Source organism: Heterodontus francisci, chromosome 30, assembly GCF_036365525.1.
Source record: "Heterodontus francisci isolate sHetFra1 chromosome 30, sHetFra1.hap1, whole genome shotgun sequence".
Lineage (NCBI taxonomy): Eukaryota > Metazoa > Chordata > Chondrichthyes > Heterodontiformes > Heterodontidae > Heterodontus > Heterodontus francisci.
In genome coordinates, this window is record NC_090400.1 from 14,885,898 (window position 1) to 14,912,313 (window position 26,416).

General features: G+C 43.8%; 1 protein-coding gene and 1 long non-coding RNA gene across 5 annotated transcripts in view; one reads left to right on the top strand and one right to left on the bottom strand.

Annotated features, from left to right (window-relative positions):
- The window catches only part of LOC137346589 (uncharacterized), a 34,672-nt gene extending 18,106 nt beyond the window's left edge, over positions 1 to 16,566 (bottom strand). Inside the window, exon 1 of the long non-coding RNA XR_010968733.1 lies at positions 16,499 to 16,566. This is a non-coding gene — a long non-coding RNA (uncharacterized lncRNA). The remainder of the gene's footprint in view (positions 1 to 16,498) is intronic.
- Positions 1 to 26,416, top strand: part of LOC137346475 (transmembrane protease serine 7-like) — a 134,498-nt gene that overhangs the window by 72,315 nt on the left and 35,767 nt on the right. For all 4 annotated transcript variants that reach the window (XM_068009931.1, XM_068009930.1, XM_068009934.1 and 1 more), the window contains 5 exons: positions 3,690 to 3,819; positions 9,768 to 10,084; positions 12,101 to 12,168; positions 14,556 to 14,728; positions 24,295 to 24,327. In XM_068009931.1, the coding sequence (XP_067866032.1) occupies positions 3,705 to 3,819; positions 9,768 to 10,084; positions 12,101 to 12,168; positions 14,556 to 14,728; positions 24,295 to 24,327 (706 nt within the window). In that variant the 5' untranslated portion in view covers positions 3,690 to 3,704. The remainder of the gene's footprint in view (positions 1 to 3,689; positions 3,820 to 9,767; positions 10,085 to 12,100; positions 12,169 to 14,555; positions 14,729 to 24,294; positions 24,328 to 26,416) is intronic.

The window sequence follows — 26,416 nt, forward strand, 5'->3', positions numbered from 1 at the left end:
ATATTGAGAGGGATAGAAGAAGTGAGAGACCTTGGAGTGCATGTCCACAGGTCCCTGAAAGTGGCAGGAAAGGTAAACATAGAAAATAGAAGCAGGAGTAGGCCATTTGGTCCTTCGAGCCTGCATCGCCATCGTGGCTGATCATCCAATTCAGTAACTTATAGATAGAGTGGTGAAGAAGGCATATGCAATGCTTTCCTTTATTGGCCGAAGTATAGAATACAAGAGCAAGGATGTAATGCTGGAACTGTATAAAATACTGGTTAGACCACAGCTGGATTATTGCGTACTGTTCTGGTCACTGCATTAAAGGAAGGGCATAATTGCTCTGGAGAGAGTACAGAGGAGATTTACAAGAATGTTGCCAGGGCTTGAAAGTTGCAGCTATGAGGAAAGATTGGCTAGGCTAGGGTTGTTGTCCTTAGAATAGAGGAGGCTGAGGAGTGATTTAATTGAGGTGTACAAAATTATGAGGGGCCTAGATAAAGAAGACAGGAAGGACCTGTTTCCCCACGCAGAGAGGTCAATTACCAGGGGGCACAGAGGGTGTCTGGAATTCACTGCCAGGAATGGTGCTGGAGGCAGAAACCCTCAATTCTTTTAAAAGATATCTGGACATGCACCTGAAGTGCTGTAACCAGCAAGGCTATGGACCAAGTGCCGGGAGGTGAGATTAGATTGGCTGGCTAGGTTTTTCGGCCGGCATGGACACGATGGGCTGAATGACCTCCTTCTGTGCCATAATTTTTCAGTGCTTCTATGGTTCTATGGTACCACATATCAGGCTTCTTAGTAAAATTGAAGCTAATGGGATAAAAAGTGAATGGATACAAAATTGGCAACAGGACATAAAACTGATTTATGGTGAATGAATGTTTTCGGATTGGAGGGCGGTATACATTGATGTTCCCTCGGGTTCAGTACTAGAACCACTGCTGTTTTTGATATATATTAATGACTTGAACTTTAAGGTTCAGGGCACAATTTTGAAATTTGCAGATGACACAAAACTTGGAAGTTTATTCAAGAGGGCTCTTGGAATAAGCAGGCATGTAACAGGTGAAATTCATTGCAGAAAAGAGTGAGGTGATACACTTTGATAGGATGAATGAGGTGAGACAGTACATGCAAATGGTACAATTTTAAAGGGGGTGCAAGAAGAGAGGGGGGTGGGGGGATTGGGGGTGGTGGCTGGGGATGTGTGTACAAATTTCAGAAGTTTGCAGAAGGAATAGGGTGAGGCAATATATACTTAATGGCACAGTTCACAAAGCAGTGAAGAAGCATGTGGAATCCTGGACTTTATAAATAGTGGCATAGATTACCAAAGCAAGGACGTTATGCTAAACTTATATAAAACATTAGTTTGGCTCCAGTTGGAATATTGGCTGGAATTTTACATTCAGGCATTGGCCCTGACCACCGGCTAAAATGTCGGGGGAGAGCCCATTTAATCATAGAGTCATTTACAGCACAGAAGGAGGCCATTCGGCCCATCGAGTCCATGCCAGCTCTTCATGGAGCTATGCAGTCAGTCCCGCTCCCATGCTCATCCCCTTAGCCCTGCAAGTCTATTTCCTTTAATTGACCATCCACTTTTCCTTGAAGTCACTAGCTATCTCCACTTCCACCACCCTCATGGGCAGCGAGTTCCAGGTCATTACCACTCGCTGTGTAAAACAGTTCTTCCTCACATTCCCCCTGCATCTCTTGCCCAAAACTTTCTATCCGTATCCCCTAGTCATTGTACCATTAGTTAACGGGAAGAGTTTTCTTTGTCTAGCTTATCGTCGCCTGTCATAATCTTCTATTAAATCTCCCCTTAACCTCCTTTGTTCTAAGAAGAACAAACCCAGCTTTTCCAGCCTAACCTTGTACTAAAATTCCCCATTCCAGGAATCATTCTGGTAAATTTCCTCTGCACCTTCTCAAAACCCTCACAGCCTTCCTAAAATGTGGTGACCAGAACTGGATGCAATACTCCAGCTGGGGCCTAACCAGAGCTTTATAAATGTTCAGCATAACTTCCCTGTTTTTATTCTTAATGCCTCTGTTTATAAAGCCCAAGATCCCATATGCGTTACTGACCACTCTCTCAATATGTCCTGCCACCTTCAAAGATCGATGCACATGCAACCCCGGATCCCTCTGTTCCTGCACGCTCTTTAGAACTGTGCCATTAAGTATATATTGCCTCACCCTATTCCTTCTGCCAACATGCATTACCTCACACTTGTTTGTATTAAATTCCATCTGCCACCTCATTCTGCTAGCCTATCTATGTCCTGTTGCAGGCAGTTCATATCATCCTCACTGTTTGCCACTCCTCCAAGTTTGGTGTCATCAGCGCCCCTGGGCCTGGAAGCCATGCAGCAATTTTGCGTGGCCCAGGCCCTTAATTGTCCTCGGTCCGAACTTCCACCCCTCTGAAGTAAGTCCTGTCTCCAAGAGCTGCCAGACAATCAGAGGGCCAGAAGCTCCTCAGTCTCAGCAGTGGCCAATGCTGGGACTGCACCCAGCCAGAAGAGGACAATGGATGCTGACCTCGGAGCAGGTAAGTAGGGAACGGGCCTCGCCAGTCAGATGGGCTCTAGCGAGGGGGGTGGGGGTCGGACTGTATGATAGGGGTGGTAGTTTTAGCAGGGGTGGCCTGTACTGCTCAGGGGCACTAGGTGGGGCATAGGGTGCTCAATCAGGAGAGCCTTCCCCCAGCCCGCAAGGAGGCTGCCAGGTGCTGAGGTGCGCATCTGCCGCAGGTAAAATAGCAGTGCGGGGGAGGAGGGGGGATACGCGACGGAAATGGTGACCCCCCCCCCCCACCCCCACATCTCACTTGACTTAATGCCCCACCCTGCCTGCCAACCTGATCCCAGCAGCGGTGGGGGGGCGGGGGGGGGGGGAGTTGGTGCGCAAGGGGTGGAGGCAGGTGGGTGTAACATCCCGGCCATTGTGTCCAATTCTGGGAACCACGCTTTAGGAAAGATGTGAAGGCTTTGAAGAGGATATAGAAGAGATTTACCAGAATGGTGCCAGGGTTGATTGATTACAGTTACATGGAAAGACTGGACAAGCTGGGGTTGTTCTCCTTAGAGCAGAGAAGGCTAGTAAGATATTTGATAAAGGTGCTTAAAATCATGAAGGGTTTAAAAAGAGTAAATAAAGAGAATGTGCTCCCAATGGCAAAAGAGTTGATAACCAAGGACACAGATTTAAGGTGACTGGCAAAAGACCAGAGGCGACATGAGGAAAAACTTTTTTATGCAACAAGTGGTTAGTGCCTGATTGGGTGGAGGATATTGACTCAATAGGAAATTGCATGAATATGAGGAATGAGTTGGGGAGTTGAACTAACTGGCTTGCTCTTCCAAAGGGCTGACACAGACTCAATGGGCCAAACAGCCCCCTTCTGTGCTGTACTATTCTATGATTATGTGTACAGGTATATAGTTGTAGATTGAACACATAACCTTCCAAAGCAAGAGTGCTACCAACAAAACCAAGCTGACACATAAAAAATATTAAGGGACCTAAAAGTTATCATTGAAGAGACATTGTAGGATGGAAAAGATTATAAACATATTGTATTGTGAAAGTGCCATTCGCTGCTTAAAGCTTTGATGACTTTAGTCGAACAATAAACTGATTACTGAGCATATATTCAATGAAATCCAATTCTTTTGTTTTAACAGGAAGCCCAAAAGAAGATGTGCAGATTAAGGCGATGCTGCAGGCCTGATTGTAAATGTGTTGAAATTCTCATTGGGTGCATGCTTCTGGTTCTGGTAACAGTGACAATCTCACTGATCCGCTACTTTCTAGGTGCGACATGCTCTGATGCTTGCCTTAAAATTGAACAACCAGGATCCTATTAATAATGATCTTCCTAGAGAATTTTGACTACATGCATTTCCACAGGAACAATGGAGTAATTTACCAAGTATGTTCGGGCAGCAGAGAGCTTCCCCCACTGGTACCATGTGTTGGAAAAATGTGGACATACCTTTGGCAACTTTGTCATGTGCGTGATGGGTGTGCAAATCTCCCCCTATCAGAGAGTTACCACCAATATTGCAATGGCATCACCAACTAGCTTCAACTTATTTTCTTTGGCTACTAGCATATTAATTTTTTCTGTTCACCAGCTTGAAAAACACTGTGAATTTAGTAATTACAATACATCCCTTTCACTTATGTAATGTGGTAAATATCTCTAGGTGTAAGTTTGGTTATAATTCATTACAGAACGTCTGCACATGATGGGCTGGATTTTACGGCCCCCCCCGAGGCGGGGCATGGAATATCACAACGGATGGCGAGGGGAGTAGTGGGGCGGAGGGCCCGTTGCCCAGCGATTTTCCTGGGGGCAGGACTGGGCGACGATGGCCTTCCTGCCCAGAGGCCAATTGAGGCTCTTGAGTAGCCTATTAATGGCCAATTAGGGGCCTCTTCCCGCTGCCACTGGGATCTTACTAGTGGTGGAGGGCCTCCGCCGTGCGGGAAGGACACCTTGTAAATCGAGGCACCCTCCCTATGGGCTTGGGGGGGGGTCCCTCCTCCGCATTCAAGTTGTGGCGGAGGACCACCACCGGGAACCAACTCCCCCCCCCCCCCCACCGGGACCCAATCCCCCTGAACCACAAGACCAACCCCCAGCCCCCCATCGCCGGGGCTTTCCGACTGATCCCAGCTACTCCACCTACATCTTGTCTGGGTTCCACTGCTGGGCCTTGGTCCAAGGCCTCTACAATAACGGCAGTGACCACTGCTACCAGTGCCACTGCCGATATTGCTGAGCTGCTGGACCTCTGATTGGCCGACAACACATGGAAGTGGGATTCTCATCTTTAAAGGATTGGGGATCCCGCCTCCTGAAACTTACATTTAAAAGCATTGGAGGATCGCTCCCAGGGGGCTGCAAAAATGCAAAAGCGGGGTTCCCCCACCTTTCCGGCCCGGCGTCAGAAGCCCCGCCTCCTGCATAAAATAAAGCCCTGTAAGATTATAGACAGCATGAACAAGAAAGCATCACTTCGCTTATCTGGCAGTGTACATTTTGTAGTTTTGACTTAAAGGATCCAGGTTGTATACACAATATAACAGGTGGAGAATTTTTTTAATATTTCAAGATTGTTACGACCAAGGCGGGAGTAATGCAGTTAATTCAGTCCCACTACTCCAAAGGTCACAGCGTATTGGTAAAGTTTCCCACCTACTGGAAATGAGCCAAATTACACACTTTATTTATCCCCCGGAATTAATCACATCAAACCAGGTTTCTTAAAACAACAACAAAATTAACTATTTATTAATAAACCAATTTTAATAATAATGAGATAAATCTGTATATATATTTAAGATCCTGTAGTTTTGTATTTCAGGAAGAATGAGGTGTGCCTTTAAGGCTGAAAAAGGAGCCGTACTGCTTTAAAAACCAGCAAGCCTCAGGACTTAGAGAAAGTGCATTTTTGTTGTCGTTGGATACAACCATATGGAGAGAGAGCCAACCAGCTTCAAAGAATGCAACCTGGTTATCCAGGAACAGCCATTCAGAGACCAAGGACTGGATATACAATGTTGCAATTATCTTTTTAACTGGCTTATAGTGAAAAAACAGACTGTCTGTCAGGCACCTCCCCCCCCCTCCCCCCCACCCCTCCTACCACCTGCCAAGACTGAGGCACACATTATTTCACTATATGAACAAAAAGTTAAAATTGCAAGCCCTGACTGGAAAGACATTTGCATAGTACCGGACAATGTTAAGACAATGGGGACCCAGTAGTTGCTTCCTCAATACACAGAAATGGTCAGACCAGTTTTAGTCACTTAACTAACTGGCTGTTGCAAAGTTTTGAACTGTGAGTTTTAAATTGGGGAAAACAGGATTTGAACTCAGACAAAGCCATGTGATCATGGAGTAAAGATCTCTCCTGAAACTGAAGCAAGAAGACCTCTCTGCTGCCTGCTTCTAGCTCCTTCCCACAGAACTGAATCTTGTGAAAACACATGAAACTCAAAGAGAGAAAAGTTTCCGACGTGAACAAGGTTTTAAGAAGACTACTGGGCCCCAACAAAAAGCAAGACCATATCTTCAATCAAGGACTATAGCGAGCTCGAGAAACAGTAACAAGATATTGCCTCAAACTGTTCTACTTATCTTTTCTTCTGCTCTTTTCTGTCCCTATTTGCATATGCGTATCATGTGCACATGCTAGTGTGGGCACATCATATATCCATAGGCGTGAACCGTATTAGAGTTTAAGTTTAATGTTTAATAAATTACATCTTTCTTCTTTAAACCAAAGAAAGCAAGTTTGTACTCATTTCTTTGCCTTATAATTGGAAAGTTGTGAACAAGGATTTACAAAGTAGGACCTTAAAACACAGTGTATTTAAAATTAAACCCTGTTACAATAAGACCAGGTGAAAATAGTAACAGACCCCGAGACACATTTCACACCTGTTGTAACATAAGTCACTGGGAAACAGACAGACAGCTGTGTGTTAGCCCCTGAAAGGATAGCTCTCAGACCATTCAAACTGAAGGAAGAGAATTTAGTCTGTTTATTTATTATTCTCTCTCAGAATGCTGAAACATCAAGCCAAAACAGACATCTCTGATAATTTAAACTTTTTTTTTTATTCATTCATGAGATATGGACATCACTGGCTAGACCAGCATTTATTGCCCATCTCTAATTGCCCTTGAGAAGGTGGTGGTGAGCTGCCTTCTTGAACCACTGCAGTCCATGTGAGGTAGGTACACCCACAGTGCTGTTAGGAAGGGAGTTCCAGGATTTTGACCCAGCGACAGTGAAGGAATAGCGATATAGTTCGTGGCACAGTGGCGCAGTGGTTAGCACTGCAGCCTCACAGCTCCAGCGACCCGGGTTCAATTCCGGGTACTGCCTGTGTGGAGTTTGCAAGTTCTCCCTGTGTCTGCGTGGGTTTCCTCCGGGTGCTCCGCTTTCCTCCCACATGCCAAAGACTTGCAGGTTGATAGGTAAATTGGCCATTAGCAATTGCCCCTAGTATAGGTAGGTGGTAGGGAAATATAGGGACAGGTGGGGATGTGGTAGGAATATGGATATAGTGTAGGATTAGTATAAATGGGTGGTTGATGGTCGGCACAGACTCGGTGGGCCGAAGGGCCTGTTTCAGTGCTGTATCTCTAAACTAAGTCAGGATGGTGTGTGACTTGGATGGGAGCTTGCAGGTGGTGGTGTTCTCATGTATCTGCTGCTCTTGTTCTTCGAGGTGGTAGAGGTCGTGGGTTTGGAAGGGGCTGTCTAAGGAGCCTTGATGCATTGCTGCAGTGCATCTTGTAGATGGTACACACTGCCACCACTGTGCGCCGATGGTGGAGGGAGTGAATGTTTGTGGATGGTGTGCCAATCAAGCGGGCTGCTTTGTTCTGGATGGTGTCGAGCTTCTTGAGTGTTGTTGGAGTTGCACCCATCCAGGCAAGTGGAGAGTATTCCATCATACTCCTGACTTGTGCCTTGTAGATGTTGGACAGACTTTGGGGAGTCAGGAGGTGAGTTACTCACCGCAGGATTCCTAGCATCTGACCTGCTCTTGTAGCCATGGTATTTATATGGCTACTCCAGTTCAGTTTCTGGTCAACGGTAGCCCCTAGGATGTTGACAGTGGGGGATTCAGTGATGGTAATGCCATTGAATGTCAGGGGGAGATGGTTAGATTCTCTGTTGTTGGAGAGAGTCAATGCCTGGCACTTGTGTGGCGCAAATGTTACTTGCCACTTATCAGCCCAAGCCTGGATATTGTCCAGGTCTTGCTGCATTTCTACACGGACTGCTTCAGTATTTGAGGAGTCACGAATGGTGCTGAACATTGTGCAATCATCAGCGAACATCCCCACTTCTGACCTTATGATTGAAGGAAGGTCATTGATGAAGCAGCTGAAGATGGTTGGGCCTAGGACACTGCCCTGAAGAACTCCTGCAGTGATGTCCTGGAGTTCATTTGATTGACCTTCAACAACCACAGCCATCTTCCTTTGCGCTACATATGACTCCAACCAGCAGAGAGTATTCCCCGTGATTCCCATTGACTCCAGTTTTGCTAGGGCTCCTAGATGCCATACTCGGTCAAATGCTGCCTTGATGTCAGGGGCAGTCACTCTCACCTCACCTCACCTCAAACTGAAGGAAGGGAAGTTAGACTGTGAAAATCTTCTATCCCTCAAAAATTCTAAAGCCAAATTGATTCATTAAAAAATGTTTGCAAATTGTTAAGTGTTGAAGTTCATCGCTGGAGAAGGAAAGCATCACTTACTATTGAATTAGGCTACAGATTGTTCTACTGTTGAAGAACCTTTTTTTGTCTCCATCAGACAGCTTTGAGGACTTCAAGCAACCTTGGACTGTTCCACATCCAGCAGGAGTGTAAATCTGCATGGACTCTAATTTTTTCTATTTTATATGTTGCTTATATCTTAGCAGTGTTTAAGAATTTAGTTTTTTTTATTAAACGGTTAATTTGTTGATTTAAAGACACCTGGTTTGGTTAGCCTCATTCGGGGGTCACTAGATGGTACACTTTGGCTGGGTCTTTCTTTAATTTGGAAAGTTTAAAATGATATGTTAGGTGATCGGTGGAGGGACGGGATTAAATTAACAGTGCGTTCCTCCCATCACAATCAGAATCATATCTTTTGAATGGGGGCTTCGACTGGAGTGGTCGGTCGTAACAGTATGAAAAGATTCTATAACTCGTTAATCTTCCTAACCCTCATACACACACATACATTCAATTACCAACAGTTAACAGGGGAAAACTGATATATTGATTTTACAATGGTTTCTTAAGAATAATAAAATAACTGGGTTGTAACTTCTGGTAGAATATTTCCAGATCAGTGAGGTGTCCCAGAGTTGAATAGTCAGATGCCACTCAAAGTCTCTCCAGGCAAGTTTGATAAACAGTCTGTGATAGGTAGGCATTCAAGGTGATTTGTCTGCAGCAGGCATCACACATAACTTTCAGCAACAAGTTGTAGTAACAGGTTGACTTAGATTTTAAAGTAGCAATCTTACAGTTGTAACTTTCTTGAGATTTCAGGAACTTCCAAAAATACAAAAGGCCACAGGACTCACACTTGAGGCAGAGATTCTCCAGAGACTGAAGACAATAGGAATTTTGTTACCTTCAACAATGCAGGCTTCCTCTCAGCAAAGGAGCCTTTCTCCACAAAGAGCAGCAACTCCTCTTTCTCTGGGCCTTTTCCTTTCTCTTCAGGCATAAACAGCAACAAAGGTTTTAGCTCCAATATATTAGATTTGCAACTCCTTCAAAGTTCTTTTAACTTCAGGAAGAAATTAGAGTTTTACTTGATACAGGAATTATTTTTCAAGCGAAAGAGTTTTCTGGGCTGTATTCCTGGCCAATTTCCAGCAGTAACTGAACAACCCAAAAGTGAAATTAGCTTTTCAATAACAACATTATCACAAGATAGTTGTAAAACTTTCTGGTTGCTTGAATACAAGTTGCCTTGCAGTCTGCACTTCAAATACCAGGTCTCAGCAGTCACTATTCACAGAGAGTCCTTTTTCTCAGTGTTAAAGGCACACAGTCCTCTTAGATTTTTTTTTAAAATACTCTAATGACAAGATATATTACAATCACATTACACTTAATTTGAAACTGAAATACATACTTTAACCGTTACCATTTAAAACTCATTCAGTGTGCTAAATGTTGAATTTTTTTTGTATAAGTGAATGTTATCGTTATTTATTTTCCAGAGTTTCCCACAATTTTAAATGGATTTGGAAGCAATGTAAAGCCTGAGTTCCCGAAGTTTAAAGATGCGAATATCACAAACTCATCGACCAGCTTCAGCCACAGAACCTCTACCTTGAAGGCCACGATTACAACCACAGAAGTCACAGCTCCCACTGTAATGAACGTGACAGAGGGACACCTTAATACTCCCATTTTGGAAGTCTCTTATTGCCAATACTTTATAGGAGCATTTGAGTTGGAAGAAATTACATCAATTCCTTCAGATGTGGATTCTACTTCAGGAGCATTCAAAACAGCATCAAATATTGAGCTAACCGTAAATTATCTGGATGACTTTATTAGTAATGTAAAACTTTATTAGTTATGTCTTCCCACAACTGAGCCCCAAAGTGTTTTTCTGTGTTTTCCTTGCTGTGATCTTTGAAATTTGCCGCCATTTTAGCTATCCCGATGTTGTCAGCAATGTGCCTGGTCCCATTACAGAGAAGTGTGAAGTGATACATTTTGATATGAACAATGAGGAGAGGCAATTTTAGATACAATTCTAAAAGGGGTGCAGGAGCAGAGGGACCTGGGGATATATGTGCATAAATCATTGAAGGTGGCAGGGCAGGTTGAGTAATTGTTTAGTAAGGCAAACAGGATCCTGGACTTAATAAATAGAGGCATAGAGTACAAAGGCAAGGACGTTATAGTGAATCTTTATTAAACACTGATTCAGTCTCAGCTGAAGGATTGTGTCCAATTCTGAGCACCACACTTCAGGAAGTAAGTGATGGTATTGGAGAGGATGCAGAAAAATTTATAAGAATGGTTCCAGGAATGAAGGTCTTTAGTTACTGGGATAGATTGGAGAAGCTAGGGCTGTTCTCTTTTGGGAAGAGAAGGTTCAGAGATTCGATGGAGGTATTCAAAATCATGAGGAGTCTGGACAGAGTAGATAGGGAGAAATTGTTCCCATTGGTGGAGGGTTGAGAACCAGAGGACACCAATTGAAAACGAATGGCAAAAGAACCAAAGGCGACATGAGAAAAAATGTTTTTACGGAGCAAGTGGTTAGGATCTTGAATGCACTATTGAGAGTGGAGGAGGCAGATTCAATCATGGCTTTTAAAAAAGAACTGGATAAATATCTGATGAAAAAAAATAATTCAGGGCTACAGGGAAAGGGCGGAGTGGGAGGGTGGGACTAGCTGGGCTGCTCTTGCATGAATGGTCTCCTTCTGTGCTGTAACCATTCTATGATTCCATGATTCTATTTCAACACTGTGCCTGGTCCCACCCCATGTTGTCAGCACTGTACTTGGTCCACCAATTTAGGACAGCAGTGCTCCCACAGCTTTGTAAAGAATATAAATCAACCAAGTCTTCTCAGAACTGGGAGTAGCCAAGGTTAGAAACTCAGGATCCTCAGTCTGCCAAGTCATGATTACTAATGCAAAGAATAAATATTATCCTTGCTACAAGTCGGAGACATCCGTTTACATTACCCTTCTCATTCCAGATTCCTAATTCATGAATTGTTCTTATCATATCATTTATATTTATTACACAAGAAAGTAAATTCCACCTCAGCAATGTGAAAAGCTGGAATTGATACAAATTAAAGCTGTTTGAAGTTTGGGAATATTCCTTGTTAAATTTCACTCAACTGTTCCCTCACATTTGGCCCTATCTTTCGGTTGTGCTGCTTTGGGCTGGATTTTACATGGGCTTCAGGACATCGAAGTAGGGACTGAATGGATGTCCTGAACCCGTACTTGCCGGCAAAAGGACTGGCTCAGCTAATTACCAGAGGTGGCCTCCTATTTGGCTGCCTCTGGGCCCAGGGTCCAATTAAGGATGGCAGGCGGGTTCCTGATGCTGCTGGTCCAATCAGAGGGCTGGCAGCTCTGAAGCCTCAGCAATGCCACAAGGAGAGGCCGTTGGCTCCAATGACACCCACCCAGGGTGACACAGGGAGGTCGCCTCCATGAAGCCAGTAGCCTCCCCATGCGAGGGGGGGAAGGCCCCACCCCCCCATCCCCGCTACCGGCAAAATACTGGCAGTCCCACTTAACGGTAGCTTTATTGTGCAAATTGACTGCCCGCCTCCATGTAGTGGGCAGCTGATCTGCACCCTGGCCTGTCTCCTGCCTGGTGCTGGGAAACTTCCCCAGTGGCGGGGAGCCGTCCCAATGTGGATCCCCACAATTTTACTGGCCCCTCCCACCAGCTCTGTTCCCACTACCGGGGGGGCAGTAAAATTCAGGCCTCTGTCGCTGGTTTAAATTATTGTATTAGTGTCAAAAACTTGCACTTGCTCTAATGAATCTGTCTCTTCCCTTGTCAGATCAACCGCATATTGAATTTGTCTTCGCTCAACATGTTCTATAGTAGCAGCTCTGTGTTTGCAATTAGGTAAGTCATGTGCAGGTCTTATATCTTTCCCAAAGGCAGTCATAGAATTACATAGGATTTACAGCTCTGAAACAGGTCATTCGGCTCCACTGGTCCATGCCAATGTTTGTACTCCACACGAGCCTCCTCCCACCCCTCTTCATCTCACCCTACCAGAATAACCTTCTATTCCTTTCTCCCTCACGTGTTTATTTAGCTTCTCCTGAAAGGCATCTATAAATGAATGTTTTTGAAGAATTACACTAAGTTGAGGAAATTCTCTGGTATAGCTAATAAAACTAAATACAAATACAAGGGCAAACCTAGTGCAGCCCCCATTAGTCAGCCCCTGTCTGTGATTACACAGGAACATCTCACCTCTCAGAGCTGCATCCATGAAATTGCAAGAGAGAAAGCTTGTGCCATTCTGAAGCATGATTTTTTTTTTAATCACTCAGTTCTGCCATAACATCAGTTTGTAGATTCCATTTTTGTCATAGAATTTAGCACAAAGGAAGATGGTTGTGGTTGTTGGAGGTCAATCATCTGAGCTCCAGGATATCACTGCAGGAGTTCCTCAGGGTAGTGTCCTAGGCCCAACCATCTTCAGCTATTTCATCAGTAACCTTCCTTCAATCATAAGGTCAGAAGTGGGGATGTTCGATGATGATTGCACAATGTTCAGCACCATTCGTGACTCCTCAGATGATGAAGCAATCCATGTAGAAATGCAGCAAGACTTGGAAAATATCCAGGCTTGGGCTGATAAGTGGCAAGTAACATTCGCGCCACACAAGTGCCAAGCAATGACCATCTCCAATAAGAGAGAATCTAACCATCTCCCCTTGACATTCAATGGCATTACGATTGCTGAATCCTCCACTGTCAACATCCTAGGGGCTACCATTGACCAGAAACTGAACTGGAGTAGCCATATAAATACCATGACTACAAGAGCAGGTCAGATGCTAGGAATCCTGAGGCGAGTAACGCATCTCCTGACTCCCCAAAGTCTGTCCACCATCTACAAGGCACAAGTCAGGAGTGTGATGGAATACTCTCCACTTGCCTGGATGGGTGCAGCTCCAACAGCACTCAAGAAGCTCAACACTATCCAGGACAAAGCAGCCCGCTTGATTGGCACCCCATCTACAAACATTCACTCCCTCCACCACCGATGCACAGTGGCAGCAGTGTGTACCATCTACAAGATGCACTGCAGCAACGCACCAAGGCTCCTTAGACAGCCCCTTCCAAACCCGCGACCTCTAACAACTAGAAGGACAAGGGCAGCAAATACATGGGAACGCCACCACCTGCAAGTTCCCTTCCAAGCCACACACCATCTGATTGGAACTATATCATTGTTCCTTCACTGTCACTGGGTCAAAATCATGGAACTCCCTTCCTAATAGCCCTGTGTGTGTACCTACCCCACCTGACTGCAGCTGTTCAAGAAGGCAGCTCACCACCACCTTCTCAAGGGCAATTAGGGATGGGCAATAAATGCTGGCCTAGACAGCGATGCCCACATCCCATGAATGAATTTTAAAAAAGGCCTAATTGGTCCATACTGGTGTTTATACTCCGCATGAGCCCCCTCCCCTCTTCATCTCAAAATAATGGACTGTTACAGCATTGTAAAGAAGAATCTCTTTGAAGAATTTCAGCAACGGTTACTGGCAGAAAATTCCACTATTATAACCATTTTATGAAAATCACCTTTAACTTGTAGTATAATTACCTTAAGTTTATGCCTTCTTTTACTGGGGAAACAATCCATTATTATATATCTTAAGCTTATTATATCATAACCTTTGAGGTCACCCTTTTACCTTCTCAGTTCCAGTGAAAAAAGTCCTAATTTCTTCAAAGTCTCTCTTCATAACTATACTCCCTCATCCCCAGTGACATCCAACTGAATTCCCACTGTCCGTTTTTTCATCACTTTTATATCCTTTCTACAAAGGGTATGCAAAACAGCGCGCAGAAGGTTACTTTCTTTGACCGCTACCACCTAGAAGGATAAAGGCAGCTACCCATGGGAACACCACCACCTGCAAGTTTCTCTCCAAGCCACAGAACATCCTGACTTAGAAACATATCGCCGTTCCTACACTATCACTGGATCAAGATCCTGGAACTCCCTCCATAACGGCACTGTGAGCGTAGTGACATGACATGAACCGCAGCGGGACAAGAAGACAGCTCACAATCACCTTCTCAAGGGCAATTAGGGATGGTCTTGCCAGCAATGTTCACATCCCAGGAACGAATAAAAACAAAAGGAACCCTGTGAAAGAATTGGGTCAAGAGCCAAAAGGGTTTTCATTCCTCTGCATGCCTTACATTGTTGAAATGCAATGGGCTTTGAAGATTTACCAGCTTTTCTCTTCTGATTTTTACAGCTCAGATTCCACTACCGTGAATTTCTGGATGGATTATTGCTTCCCATATGGCAGTGAACTGACTCTCGATGCAACTAATGTCACCAATGCCTTCCTTGAAAATATTAACAACACAAATGTGTTACAGAGCATCTTCCCATCAACCATATGCAGTGACTCTCTCGAGCTTCACGGTATGTCTTTAGATTCAGGTTGTAATCTCCCTCGCCCTCCACCTGCAATTTACGGTTTATGGTAGATGATCAGAATTAGACTATAGTTTGACTGAAATTTCAAATTGTTTATCAGTACAGAAATTTTTCCACATATGAGCAACAGCTCCACCCAACTCAGTTGACACAGTAAATCCTTGACACATTTTCCAGGATGCGTTTAAGGGCCCAGATATAAAGTATGCTGCAACACAAAGAAGTTCTTTATCTTGAAGCCTAGTGATGGCTTGAATATAGGAATACAGATATATTTCTACATTATTCACGTATAGTATGATGACAGAACAGTAATGTAGACAGAACTGGTTCTGCCCTCAAAGAGGCTGATAACATGGAGAGGGATGAATTTCAAGACTGAAAACATTGTACTATAAAGACAGGCAAATTGGATTTTATGGGTCCCTCTGAGGAGGCGGGGGGGTCCCATAGAATCGCGATGGGTGGCAGGGGACGGCGGGCCCATTGCCAAGCCGTTTTGCCGGGGCTGGAATAGACTGACGATGGCCTTCCAGCCCAGAAGCCAATTGAGGCCTAATAATGGCCACTTAGCAGCCTCTTCCCCCCACCCCCTCCCCTGCCACTGGGATCTAACCAGCGGTAGGGGGAGGGATTGGGGGGGGTGGTGCCTCGGCCACATGGGGAGGGTGCCTTGTAAAACGAGACGGAGTCCCTGCAGGCTTGTGGGAGGGTCTGTCCTCCTTCGACAATCTGTGGCCCATGGAGGGCCCCTGCTGGCAAAACCTACAACTCTATGGTGCCCCCCACCACCCCCCACCCTGGACTTCAGGCCCACCATCCCACCCCACCTTGCTGGGGCCTTCTGGACTGGCCCCGACGAACCCAACTCACTTACCTGATAACTGGGGCTCCAGGACTGGGCCTGGGTCCAAGGTCTCTGCAGTACAGAAAGTGGCCACCGCTCCCAGATGCACAAATCCGACTGTTGCACGCCACGTTGAAATATTTGTGAACCGGGTGGCACAAGAATATCGCCCACTGTTCAGTTAATCAGGCAGATAGCACTAAATCCAAACTATGTGTAGGGTAATGAGTATTCATGGCATATAAATGAATGCAAAACTGCAATCTGCCACTGCGACAGGGGGAGCCCCGGAATGCCACAATCCGCTGATGACTTAATTCCTCTAAAATATCTCGTCGTCAGGAATCCAAAAAAACACCTAATTATATCATCCCACATGCAACCAAATCTGCCATGGCGGATTGCATAAAATTCCCCCCTTTGGCTTACAAATACCAGAGGATCACTCAGGTTGGGGGGGTGGGTGCGGTGGGTAGCACAAAAAGGCCAAGGTGGGATTCCCCATGCCTTTTTGGCCCACATTCTCCACAAAATCCAGCCCATAAACTATTAAGTAAACAAGCTAGGTAAATATCACAGAGCTTATCATGACTTAATATTTCAAACTGTAATATATGTACAATTCCAATGCTTCCCCTTCACAAAAAAAAAAATCACTAAGCAATACAAGTAGGGTATTACAAAGGTTAGGGTTCACAGTGGAGCAATGTTACATCCCTTGCTATTTTAAATGGAAATTAGAACGTTAGAAATGGCATCCTGAAATCTCTTGGACAAAAGGAGAGGGAATGTCTGAGAATTGGATACACCCAAAACATTAACTTGTTTTTAATCTTTCAAATGCTGGTCAAAATTTGCATTTCCAGCAACATTATTATTATTTTTAACAAATCTTTTTTGTTACTTACAGCTCATGCATGACCAAACAGTGTTGGTTGGTGGCAATTTCTGCATGCAGTCCAAATGGAAGGCAGTGATGTGTTGTAAAGTTAGATGAGAATAGTGCCAGCAGCTGATGTACCAAGAACAAATATCCAAATGTTCACAGAATTGTTGCAACTGCTGTTGCAATGGTGCTTTGTAGAAAGAAGATAATGAGCCGCTTGAAGCAAGACTTCCTATCGACTGGCACATACTTCCTTTGGGGAAGGCCCAATGCATTAACGTGGATCTCTCGCCGGCTGTTCAGCTGGTGGCCGCCCCCACCGCCACCCCCTCCCAAGTGTTACAGGCTTATGTCCCTACATCAGAACTGAAGGGTCATCGACCTGAAAGATTTACAAGGATGTTGCCAGAATTGGAAAATTTTAGCTATGAGGAAAGATTGGACAGGCTAAGATTGTTCTCTTTGGAACAGAGGAGGCTGAGGGGAAAGTTAGTTGAGTTGTATAAAATTATTGACGGGCTGAGATAGAGTGGATAGGATGTGTACTATTCAAGTTGGAATGTTAGATGATAACTGTTTTAACAAATGAATGAAGTTAATTATCAGACATATAATTATCTCTAACTTTATGAATCTATTAACAGGATAAGGAAGGAATTACCCAACCACTTGTAATTAGAATAATACAGGAGTACCAGACTCCAGTAGAGAGAGAAACAAACAGACCAATTCTCTGATCTGGCACTTCTACTTTGGAATCAGTACTTGAAGGGAAGGCAGATCAGGGACTTGGCTACAGTGCTATAGTCCTGATTCTCCAAACCACACAAGTGGCTCCTAGGAGCACGATGACGAGCAAATTCAACCTTCTACATTTTATGACAAATGACCCTTAAGTTAGTTTAGCTCAGTGGCTGCACCTTTGACTTTTGACTTTATCTTTCAGTGGCTGTGAGTTCAAGACCCATTAAGATACAGTCTTAGAAGAAACATTACAAGATAGAAAATTAGTCATTTAGAAACACAAAAGGTCACCATTCACAGAGACAGCTTCAAAGCTAAGCCTTTATATTGTTCTGAGGGCAGCATTGGCATGAACAAGTGGAGCTGTCAAAAAGATTAACACTGGTCCTTGAATAGCAACCTGTGACAATTCTTCAGACTTCCTGAAAAGAGAGTGGTGGAGAAATGCATAAGGATTCTGTTACATCTTTATGTTGTTTTTCTGGTTCCCAGAAGTTGGAAATAATCACACCAGACAGTGTAACATATAACATGACTCCCCAGTGCAGCTGTGAATGAGGCCACCCACTGGAACACTTACACATAACAGCTGGTTCCTAGCTAATTAGTTCCTAACACTTTACAGATAGTTTAACAAAATATACATATATAACATCCCTCTTTCTTTAAAACATAATGCCCTTATATCAATATAACTGTCAATATAAATAAAGAAGATTATCATCCGACTTGTGGAAATAATCTGAACCCCCTTTTAGAGTCATTTATAGCGGTATTTTTAAAAAATATTATTCATGGTATCGCTTGGGTGGTAAGATGTTATGCCTCCATCTTATAGATTTGCCATTTGTTGCTCTCAGTGGTGAGTTGGCACGATGTACAGGCGATGTTGTGTTAATTGCTGGTGATGTTGTTAATGTTGTCTCGCTGGATAGTGATGTTTCCAGTGTTGTTGATGGTCTTTTCTGTTGTCCCAGCTCAGGTGTAGGTCAAATGTGGATTCTGTTCCTTCTCATTTGGTTACCGGCTTCGGTCTCAATGATATATGACCTTGGATTCTCAGCTTCATTAACAATTTTTGCTGGGCTCCAGGTTTTCATGATTGGGTCCTGTACGTGTACAGTTTGTCCTTTCAACAGATCGGGTTGGGATTTGTCATATTTGTTGAAGTGTTGCTCTCCTCTTACCTGTGCTTCAGTGAGTTGTTGTCTCACTTCCTCCTGGTCACTTGAAGGATGTATTTTGCTTGGCAGAGTTGTTTTATATTTTCTTCCATTTAACAGCTCTGCAGGTGATTTCATGTCAGCCTTGAGAGGTGTGGATCAGAACGACAATAAGGCCAGGCTTGGGTCTTCCTTTGTCTCTTGTCATTTCACAAGTGTTCGTTTGACCATCTGGACATGTCTTTCTATAAATCCGTGTCCCCGTGGGTAGTGTGGTGATGAGGTGATGGTGTTGATCCCATACTGGTCAGCAAATTCCTTAAATTCTCTGGATGCAAATTGGGTGCCATTGTCACATATTAACCAATCAGGAATCCCTTGCTCAGTGAACAGAACTCGTACTGCTGAGATTATTGTTGTGGCTCTCAAGTCTTTCATCTTCCGGATAAAAGGGAATTTTGAGTAGTAGTCTGTGACTATGAGATACCATTCTTGATTATGTGTAAATAAATTGACTCCTACAGTATGCCATAGTCTGGATGGTACTTCAGTAGCTATCATCTCCTCTTTCTGTTGTGAGTTTCTGTACTTCTGGCATTCATTGTATGTAGACACCATATTTTTGATGTCTTTGTATATGCCTATCCAGTACACAGCTGATCTGGCTCTGAGCTTACACTTCTCCATTCCCATGTAGCCTTTATGTATCTTTTGGAGAAGTTCTTCCTGCATTGTTTTTGGTATGATTATTTTGGATCCGACCAGCAGAACACCATCTTCTAGTGAGATGTCATCTCTGATAGACCAGTACTGCCATATTGCTGGCTGTGTGTGCTGTATCCGATCAGGCCATCCCTGGATCACTTGATGAGATAGCATCTGTAACTTCTCGTCTTTGCTGGTCTCATCTCTAATTTGACTCCGTTTCGGTGGTGTTACATTCACTAGGTGATGAATCTTTATGCCTAGATCTTCTATCTCATGTTTCTCCTGTGGTGACAACCGAGATAGGGTGTCTGCCAGCACCATTTCCCTTCCTGGCTTATACTTCAGAGTGAAATCATAACCCTGAAGCCTCAAGAGTAATCTCTGCAGTCTTGCTGGTGCTTTACATAGATTCTTCTTGTAGATCTGCTCCAGTGGATGATGATCACTCTCCACTATGAACTTTCTCCATAGAGATATGTTTGAAACTTCTCACATCCGTACACGACTGCCAAAAGCTCTCTTTTTATGTTGGCATATCTTGTCTCAGCTGATGTCAGAGCTTTGGACACAAATGCTATTGGCTTTCCCTCTTGTACCAGGGCTGCTCCCAGTCCTTTTGTGGAAGCATCTACTTGCAGAGTGACAGGTTTCTTTCTGTTCTAGTATGACAGACTTGTCTCCTTGCATACTACCTTTTTGAGTTTGTTGAAACTCCTGTCATGTGACTCTGATCAGTGGTACTCTACATCTTCTTTCATCAGCTCCCGCAGGTTTGCTGTGTTTTCCGACATGTGCGGAATAAAGGAGCTCATGTATTGTATCAAACCAAGGAAACTTCTCAACTCTCTCTTATCTCTTGGGGCTTCCATCCCGGAGATGGCTGAGATTCTTTCAGGGCTCGGCTTAACTCCGTCAGGTGTGTACACCATTCCGAAGAACTGACATTCTGTCACTTTCACAATGCATTTGTCTGTGTTTAGCTTAATCCCAGCTTTCCTGGTTCTCTCCATGTCTTCATGTAGATGGTTGTCATGATCTTTTCCATCTACATCCTATATCTGGATATCATTAGTTATGCCGACAGCTCCTTTGCATCCCCTGTATGTTTCGTCTACTTTCTGTTGGAACACATCTTGGCTCACTTTAAGGCCAAAGGGTAGACGCAGGAATTTGTACCATCCAAAGGGTGTGTTGAATGTTGTCAACAGTGAAGATTCTGCGTCTAGCTTCATATTCCAGTAGCCATTTCTGGCATCAAGCTTGCTGAAAACTTTTGCCCCTGCCAGTGCTGGTGTGATTTCTTCCAGTGTTGGAATAGGGTAATGATCTCTCTTTATTGCTTGGTTAAGATCTTTGGGATCTAGGCAAATTCTTAGCCATCCATTTGGCTGCTCTCTCACCATGCTAGAATTTACCCAATCTGTAGGCTGTGACTCTGACAATCACCTTCTTTTCTTTCATTTCTCGGATGCTTCGAAGATTTTGAGTGTCACATCACTATTGACCCGGACATGAAGCCAGTGGAGTTTCTTGGAGTTCTCTTTCAAGCTTTCCTTTTATTTCTACTGTACTTTACGTGGGGGATGAATCACTGGTTTCATCACTGGGTCAATAGTGATGTGATACTCAAAGTCTTCGAAGCATCCAACCGTCTCATCAAAACACTCTGGGTACATTTATACCAGATCTTCTTGGCTTCTTATGAAGGGCACATTTCAATGAGTGTACTATCTTCAACTCTCAGTGTCACCTCCTTCACCTCATGGTTTACTGCGATAATCTACAGCTCTTCACAACTTCTCAACCCCAGGATAGCCGGACCATCTGTTTCTGTGACGTTGAATATACAGGTAACATCTTTTCCTTTGTGTGTCCCTCTGATTTGGGTTGTTCCTCGCTGTCGAATCTCAGTTTCCCCGTATGCTGTTAGCATGACGTTGTTTGGTTTCAGAGCACCTTCCCTTGGATAACCATTTTTCTCCAAATTTTCAGGAAAGATCTTCTGGTATAGTCTGAGCGGGATGATGTTACTCTGCGCTCCAGTATCAATCTTCACCTTCAGATTTATCGTTGTGGGCTTATTTCTCAGCCTCTTCCTGATCTGAATGGTTGTGTGAATTTCTTTTCTCTGGGAACTGTCACATCCAGACATTTCATGCAATTCTATGGTTCCTATGTTTATCATGTTCTCAAACCCATCACTATCTTCCAGGGTATGGATGTTTTGGTGTCTTTCACTATTCCTTCACCCTGTTGCTCTGGCTCTGATGACTCGTGTACCACTTTCTTGCCTTGCTTGGCACATCTTTTCCCAGTGATTGGTCTTTCCGCAAGCTCTGCAGATTGATCCGTACGCGGACATTTCCTTCTGTCTGTCAATTCATGTGGTCGTCCATAGTTCCTGCATGTCTTTCTCTCTGTTAGGTGTACATTCTTTAGTTGTTGTTTCATTATATCGACCCTGCTGCCTGTCTCTTGGCTTAATTGAAGGATAGCCATTTGGGTAGTCAGTGTCTTCATCTATCTGCTTGTGGCTTCATGTGCTCTGGCAGTGTCTACAGCCTGCAATATTGTGAGCTTGTCCTGTCCGATTAGAGCTTTCTGTACTTCAGGATGTGCAGAACCCCAAATGAGCTGATCTATCAGCTGTTCATCTGTGTCCTTAAATTTACATTTTCTGGCAGCATTTTTCAATCTTACTACAAAATTGTCAATCGACTCACCTAGTTCTTGTCTGAGGCCTTGAAATTCATATTGGTATATCCGATGATTTGATTTTAGCTGGAGATGGCTGCTGAATCTTTCAAAAATTTTGTCTGGGTTTCTGCTGTCCTCTTTGCTTAGGTCCCAGCTGTTGAATAAATGTAATCCTTTATCTCCAGCCCACAGAAGGCTATAACTGACCCTCTCCACTTCACTAGTGCCTTTTAGGAAGCCACAGAATGCCAAACTGCACTTTTGTTTAATCTTCTCAAATGCCTCTACAACATCATTAGCTTCCCAATTCATTATGGGTTGTAGCTCTGCACTCATTCCTGTCCCGGCTGACATTTCATTTTTTGTTTTCGCATGAGTCACTCAGTTTTTCCTTCTCTCTCTCTCTGGCACTAATTTGGGTCAATTTTCTCAATCTGATACTTTTAAATGTTCTAGGTTTACTCAAAGATACTCGCTGCCACCATGTCACGTCTTTATGGTGTTTTTCTGGTTCCCAGATGTTGGAAAGAATCATCTTCATCTTTGGCCTCCTTGTCTCGAGAGACAATGGGTAAGCGCCTGGAGGTGGTCAGTGGTTTGTGAAGCAGCACCTGGTGTGGCTATAAAGGCCAATTCTAGAGTGACAGACTCTTCCACAGGTGCTGCAGATAAAATTGGTTGTCAGGGCTGTTTCGCAGTTGGCTCTCCCCTTGCGCTTCTGTCTTTTCCCCTGCCAATTGCTAAGTCTTCGACTCGCCACACTTTAGTCCCGCCTTTATGTTTGCCCGCCAGCTCTGGCAATCGCTGGCAACTGACTCCCACGACTTGTGATCAATGTCACAGGACTTCATGTCGCGTTTGCAGACGTCTTTAAAGCGGAGACATGGACGGCCGGTGGGTCTGGTACCAGTGACGAGCTCGCTGTACAATGTGTCCTTGGAGATCCTGCCATCTTCCGTGCGGCTCACATGGCCAAGCTATCTCAGGCGCCGCTGGCTTAGTGGGGTGTATATGCTGGGGATGTTGGTCGCCTCGAGGACTTCTGTGTTGGAGATGCGGTCCTGCCACCTGATGGAAAGAATCACACTTTAATATTGGAAAAGGCTGGAGTCAGTCTTGTTTATTACAGCACCATGCTGCCTGCTATAGAACCTGATTCAACTGGTTGTTGTGTAACATATAACATGACTCCCCAGTGCAGCTGTGAATGTGGCCCCCCACTGAAACACTTACACGTAACAACCAGTTCCTAGCTAATTATTTCCTAACACTTTACATATAGTATAACAATATAAAACATATATAACAGATGCAGCTTGTGCTTATCTCTATCCCTAACCAGACATTTTGTAAATTCTTTATGGAGGACATGTGATATTGAGTGTGGTTAGGTTTAAAGTCCATGGTCTTGAATCATAATCACACTGTTGGCATCACTTTGCCTGGACGGGTGCAGCTCCAACAACGCTCAAGAAGCTCGACACCATCCAGGACAAAGCAGCCTTCTTGATTGGCACCCCTTCCATCACCTTCAACATTCACTTCCTCCACCACTGGCACACAGTGGCAACAGTGTGTACCATCTACAAAATACACTGCAGCAACTCGCCAAGCCTCCCTTGACAGCATCTTCCAAACTTGCAACCTCTATCAGCTAGAATAATAAGAGCAGCAGATGCATCGGAAAGCCACCATCTGCAAGGTACCCACCAAGCCACACACCATACTTACTTCGAACTATATTGACGTTCCTTCACTGTCGCTGGGTCAAAAACCTGGAACTCCTCCCACTGTGGGTGTACCTGCACAACATGGACTGCAGTGGTTCAAGATGGTGGCTCACCATCCCCTTCTTAAGGGAAATTAGATATTAGAGTCAGAATGGCACAGAAGGAGGCCATTTGGCCAATCGGGTCTATGCCCGGCTCTCTACAGAGCAATCCAATTAGTCCCATTCCCCCAGCTCTATCCCCACAGCCCTGTAAGTTTATTTCCCTCAAGTGCCCATCTAATTTCCTTTTGAAATCATTCTACGTCTCCACTTTCACCACCCTCGTAGGCAGTGAGTTCCAGGCAACTACCACTCGCTGCATAAAAAAGTATTTCCTTGCATCCCCCTTACAACAAATGTTGGCCTTGCCAGTGATGCTCAAATCCAATGAATGAATATAAAAAGTATTCTCTGTGATACTTAAGGGGCACCTAATTTTGAAGTCAGATTTACAAACATCTGTTTAAGCTAACAGAGTGATATTAATACTCAACCATAAAACCATCAGAAATCACCTCTTGGTAGGGCGAGATGTAGAAGGGTGGGAGGAGGCTCACATGAAGCATAAACACAGCATAAACCAGTTGGACCAAATGGACTGTTTCTGTGTGGTAAATTCTATGAAATCAACATATTTAATAAATATGAATAATTATGCAAATAAAACAGACATTATTAGAGTTTAATTTATGGCACTCACAACTACTTTGATAATTGTAACTCTTATCTTCACAGAAATGCAGGAAGCTCAGCTCTACAATTTCACAGGTAAGTACTATATTCATGGCACATGGGATAGGCACCTGAGCTTTCAATATTCTACTTTTAGGTTCGCAGTCATGTTATCAGGACACTCTAGCCAGTCAGTCAGTGAGTCTGCTCAGATCAGCTTGAACTAGCATACTGAAGGATGATAGACCATTTAGAAATTATTTAAAGGCATCACTGCAACACAAATTAGCCATACTCTCTGCAGCAGTAATATCCTTGAAAAACCTGAAAATTGAGATGTAAGGGCGAGCCTTTCAAACTTCCTCATCAATGTTACAAAAGTCATGGCCAACTTATAATTTTGCCAACACCTTTAATCTATGTCAGTACCTTTCTACTTTTTTATTTCTTACACCAACAAATAATATAAGACCTTAAATCTACCAACTACATAAGTATTATCATAGCTTTTTATTTTCCTGACATTTTTGTATAGAAAAATGTATTGTTGATTCCACTTTGAAGTAATGAGCCTGGTCTAGCAATTGCACATGAATAGGAGGGAGCTGCTTCCTAGGGGAAATGCCCTCAGATCCTAGGCAATGATGACCTCAAGGTAATTCAAACAGATTGTAAAGGTCTGGTAGGAAGGGGGCAATGGTAGGAGAAACTGAAGAGGTTGTTCTAGGATTGCATGTCTTATGCTCCAAGTGTGATTAGAATGTAGAATTAGTTCTGTTATGTGACCTAATTCACTCAACAACAAAATCTTAATTAAACAGTTCAGATCGAAGGAATGCTGGAGAGGAAATCTTCAGCGTTTTAACGCAACTAGGAAATATACAAAAAGGCTAAGATCATTCATAAAAATTGACAGTCTGGGTTTACAGGCTTGACTGAAGTCACTGTGCAATACTAACATGAAATGCATGTACCTGAAAAAACATTCTCTGCCGTTTTACTCGACCTGTTTTTAAAAATAAGAGTATCTGAAAGAGACAAATACTTTGAATATTCATATGCTTGTATCACATGGCGTGACTTTAGGGCTTGTGCCATGTGCAGCAGTGTAACAATATTTAACCTTTCGTTACTTTCATTTTCCTGCAATTCCTCTGCCCCATTAACCTACTGGGATCTTAATTAAAAGAGAGTATGCAGTCCAGCCTGTGGATATCCTTGATGGCATTTTATTGGCATGCTAAGAGGCAAGATTCCTTCCCGAGCAGTTCCACCTGATGATCCAAGTAAATAAAATTCCCTCCATTAAAAACCAGAGTTGAGACTCAGGTTCTTAGGGGCAGGAATCCAGCACTCTCGTTTGTTTCTGACCACCCTTCAGAGCATTAATGCTTGCCTACATCTGTTTCAATTTCAGGCAGCTCTAATCCTTATTTTCAGGAAGAGGAGAGTATAGTATGTGCTCAATGAAATGTGTTCTTGTTAGGGAAGAAGCTTTTGTACAAAAGCCACTAAAAAGCATTCAACTAATCTTGTGCCACAAACAGTGAAGTATATTGAGTGTCAGCGGTGCCATTGCTAAACAGAACGTCATGTGTTTCTGGTCACAGTTCCTCATTAGCTGCCTAATCTCAAAGGTATTACTATGGACAAGAGCCAATCAGAGTTCAATGCCCTACTGTTGACTACGTCAGCACAATGGTAAGCTTCATTATCAGTGATTACAGAGATATATGCCAGGGGGTTCGCAGGCTTGTCTCGCTCCATTGCCTGAGCATTGATGGAAGATCAGCAGGACAGGGTCTCTGTCAAACATCTGTTGAAATATAGGAGAAACCCTGCAGAAATTCAATAATTTCAAAATGTGACTGGCACTTAGTAGAAATCAACGGAACCCAAACGATAAGCAGAGTAATCAACATCACGTTAGCTGCTTCTTCTTAAGACCAGCACAGATAAAGGAAGCAATTCAGCCCATCGTCCTCATTCTTCTACAGAAACCTACTGTCCCACATCATATTAGCCTGTTGAATAACTCTAGAATTTTTGCCTCCACTATCCAAAATTCTATAGATTCTGTAATGGTTCCTGCAGATTGGAAGGTAGCAAATGTCACCCCACTATTTAAGAAGGGAAGAAGAGAGAAAACAGGGAATTACAGACCTGTTAGCCTTACATCAGTAGT